Here is a 3183-nt window from a genome sequence, read left to right as displayed (position 1 = left end):
TGTGTGTATATAGTACATTTTGTTTACTTATCTGTTGATGGATGTTTCAGTTGTTTCCAGCTTTTGGCTATTGTGAAAAGTGCTACAATGAGCATTGGTGTACAGGTTTCTGCCTTCACTTCTTCTGGGTATATACCTAGGATTGGAATTGTTGGCTTATATGGTAATTCTGTGTTAAACTTTTTGAGGAACTGCCAAATTGTTTCCACAATGGCTGTACCATTTTACAGTCCCACCAGCAATGGATGAGAGTTCCAGTTTCTCTACAACCTTGCCAACACCTGTTGTTTTCTGTTTTTTGTTTTTTTTTTTATCATTTCCGTTCTCATGGGGGTGAGGTGATATCTCATTGTGGTTTTGGTTTGCATTTCCCTAATGACTAATGGGGAGCCCTAGTTAGCATTCGGCTGGTAACCTAAAGGTCTGCGGTTTGAACCCACCAGCTGCTCCTCAGGAGAAAGATGTGGCAGTCTGCTTCTATAAAGATTTACAACCTTGGAAACCCTATGGGGCAGTTCTACTCTGTCTTATAGGGTCTCTATGGGTTGGAATCAACTCGACAGCAGTGGGTGTTTTTTTTGGTTTAATGACTGATGACATTGAGCATCTTTTCATGTGCTGACTGTGATTTTTACACTCTCTTTGCAGAAGATTTGGACGTGCATTTCTTTGATCCACAGACAACCCCGAGGACTTATCCAAAAAAGACAGGTAATGCATTATAAATGGCTATGGGTAATTTGGGGATCACATTATTGATCTCTAAAACTCAATGAGGTTTTTTTTTCCCCTACCAACATTGTTGTTTCTTTTCTGAATAGTTGATAATTAATGAATGCTTGCTATATACAGAGCCAAACCCATTCCATCCCTGCTTTTCTTCTCCCTTAAATTTTCTCTGTCTCTGCTACATCTGATCGTAGAAACAGTTACAGCACAGTCTTGATACTCAAGAAAATAAATGATTGGAGAACCCACGCATGCTGTATAATTGCCGTGAAAGAAGTCCATATTTTAAAAGGAATCTGGTTGCACACAAAGGCCTAATACTTACAGTCATAACCACACTTTTATAAAGTATTTCGTGTGTATGTGTGGGTTCATTGTAAACAGTTTATAACATACTTCCATACTCCACTAGGAACCTCAGTCCATCCCTGGGCAGTGTTATCTGCGGTTACGGTACCAGATTGATAATGGAGGAAACCAAGCTTGGAGCTCTCCAGGGATGTGCCCAGGGTCTGGAACTCCCTGCTCACATGGTCCTCTCCCAGCAGATGTGTGCCGAGCCCCAGCTCCACACTCACCGGGTCACATGCAGGACCACCTCTGCCTCACCACCCTGCCCCCTAAAGAGAAGTGAGCAGAACCTGTCTCATTGACCCCCCTCTACATCTCTCTTTGTTATCCTACTCAAAGCGATGCTTTGGAGGCCGTATAGGAGCTTCAAGGAGCAAGACAAGAGTACTGCACTGATGATACGGACTTCCCCAAGGCACAAAGTGGATTTGAACTTTGTTACTGAATGTACTCCCCTTGCCCTTCCCCTGTTTTAGACAGATGGGATCGTTTCACCACTACCACAACCAGGAGGCCCGCAACAACCCGAGCTCCAGCAAATCTGCCAGGTAACGCAGCTTCCCTGAGGAGGGCATTGAGGGAGGACCTGGAACTCCCTCTGGGAGCAGTGTCCAAATGAGCTCTGCACAGTCTAACCAATTGACTGTTTCCTTTCTGTGTTGGGGCCCACTGAAGGTATTGATGATTTTGACTTGGCTGATGCCTTGGATGATCGCAATGATCGAGATGATGGCCGCAGGAAACCAAGTGCAGGAGGAGGAGGTGAGTTGTAGCTGGTGAGAACCACTGGCCAGCATTGCAGCTCCCTGGTGACGTTCTATTTCATTAGCTGTTTCGTTAGCACAACGGCCCTGACCTGGCAGAGCTGGGGCCAGTCAACGCCCATAAGAACCCTACAACAGTGGTTCTCAAACATTTGGTCTCAGGACTCCTTTATAGTCTTGAAAATTGAGGGCCTCAAAGAGGTTTTTTTTTTTTTAATGTGGGTTATAGCTATTGATATTTACAATATTCGAACTTATAATTTATAATATTAGATCTTATAACAGAAAATGTTTAAATATTTATTCATTAATTCATTTTAAGTTAACAAAAATAAATCCATACATTTTAACGTAGATAACATTTTTATGAGAAATAACTGTGTTTGGAAGACAAACGTAAAAGTTATTGAGAAGAATGGTTTTGTTGTACACGTTTGCAAATTTCTGTCACGTCTGCCTTAATGGAAGAGCTGGATTCTCACATCTGCTAAGCCTTGAATCATTGTGATATGTTGTCATGGCTGAAGTGTAGGAAGAAAACCTGGGCTTAGATATGCAGTTGGAAAAGGGAGAAATATTTCGGTAGACTTTTTAGATCATTGTAGACATTCTTCTTGGATCTGACACCAAAACTCACCAAATGGTTGTTCCTTATAGGTTAAGTGTGGTATGGAATGTGAAACCCTATCAGTGACCTTTCTACACTCAGTTCCATTGAATCTATTGGACTCTCTTGCCCTTTGAATGGATCTTATGCCCATTCTTGACTTTGTAACATCTTGTGTAGGACATTTGGAAAATATTGGTACCCCGAGTTATGTTGAACTTCCAGATGATGCCACATTTCATTATATAGAATCCAAAAGTCACATTTTTTAAACATTTTATTTTATTGTTGATTTTGAGAATATACACAGCAAAACATAGACCAATTCAATAGTTTCTACCTGTACAATTTAGTTACATTGATTGTATTCTTTGAGTTGTGCAGCCATTCTCAACCTCCTTCTCTGAGTTGTTCTTCCCCCATTGACATAAACTCACTGCCCCTGAGGTTCCTATCTAATCTTTTGAGTTGCTGTTATCAATTTGATCCAATATAGATAGATCTTGAAAGAGCACAATGCCCAAGGCAGATATTCTTTACAAGTTAAGCTAAACTATTATTTGGTTTTAAGAAGACTTCAGGGGATATTTTTGGTTTAAGGTTTAAAGATTATCTCAGGGCAGTAGTTTCAGGGGTTCATTCCTGGAGCCATGAGAATTTTAAATTCTGTTCTGTATTTTCCCCCTTTTGATCAGTATTCCTCTGTAGAATCCTTGATCGAAATGTTCAGTC

At 40.9% G+C, this 3183-nt stretch overlaps 1 protein-coding gene across 1 annotated transcript in view; it reads left to right on the top strand.

Moving 5' to 3' along the window:
- Nucleotides 1-3183, top strand: part of CD99L2 (CD99 molecule like 2) — an 81672-nt gene that overhangs the window by 55290 nt on the left and 23199 nt on the right. Inside the window, exons 5-7 of the mRNA XM_023725508.1 lie at nt 649-711; nt 1557-1628; nt 1756-1842. Coding sequence (XP_023581276.1) covers nt 649-711; nt 1557-1628; nt 1756-1842 — 222 coding nt within the window. The remainder of the gene's footprint in view (nt 1-648; nt 712-1556; nt 1629-1755; nt 1843-3183) is intronic.

The sequence above is a fragment of the Trichechus manatus genome, unplaced genomic scaffold (genome assembly GCF_000243295.1).
Source record: "Trichechus manatus latirostris isolate Lorelei unplaced genomic scaffold, TriManLat1.0 scaffold00323, whole genome shotgun sequence".
Classification (NCBI taxonomy): domain Eukaryota; kingdom Metazoa; phylum Chordata; class Mammalia; order Sirenia; family Trichechidae; genus Trichechus; species Trichechus manatus.
This window is presented reverse-complemented; position numbering and strand designations above follow the sequence as displayed.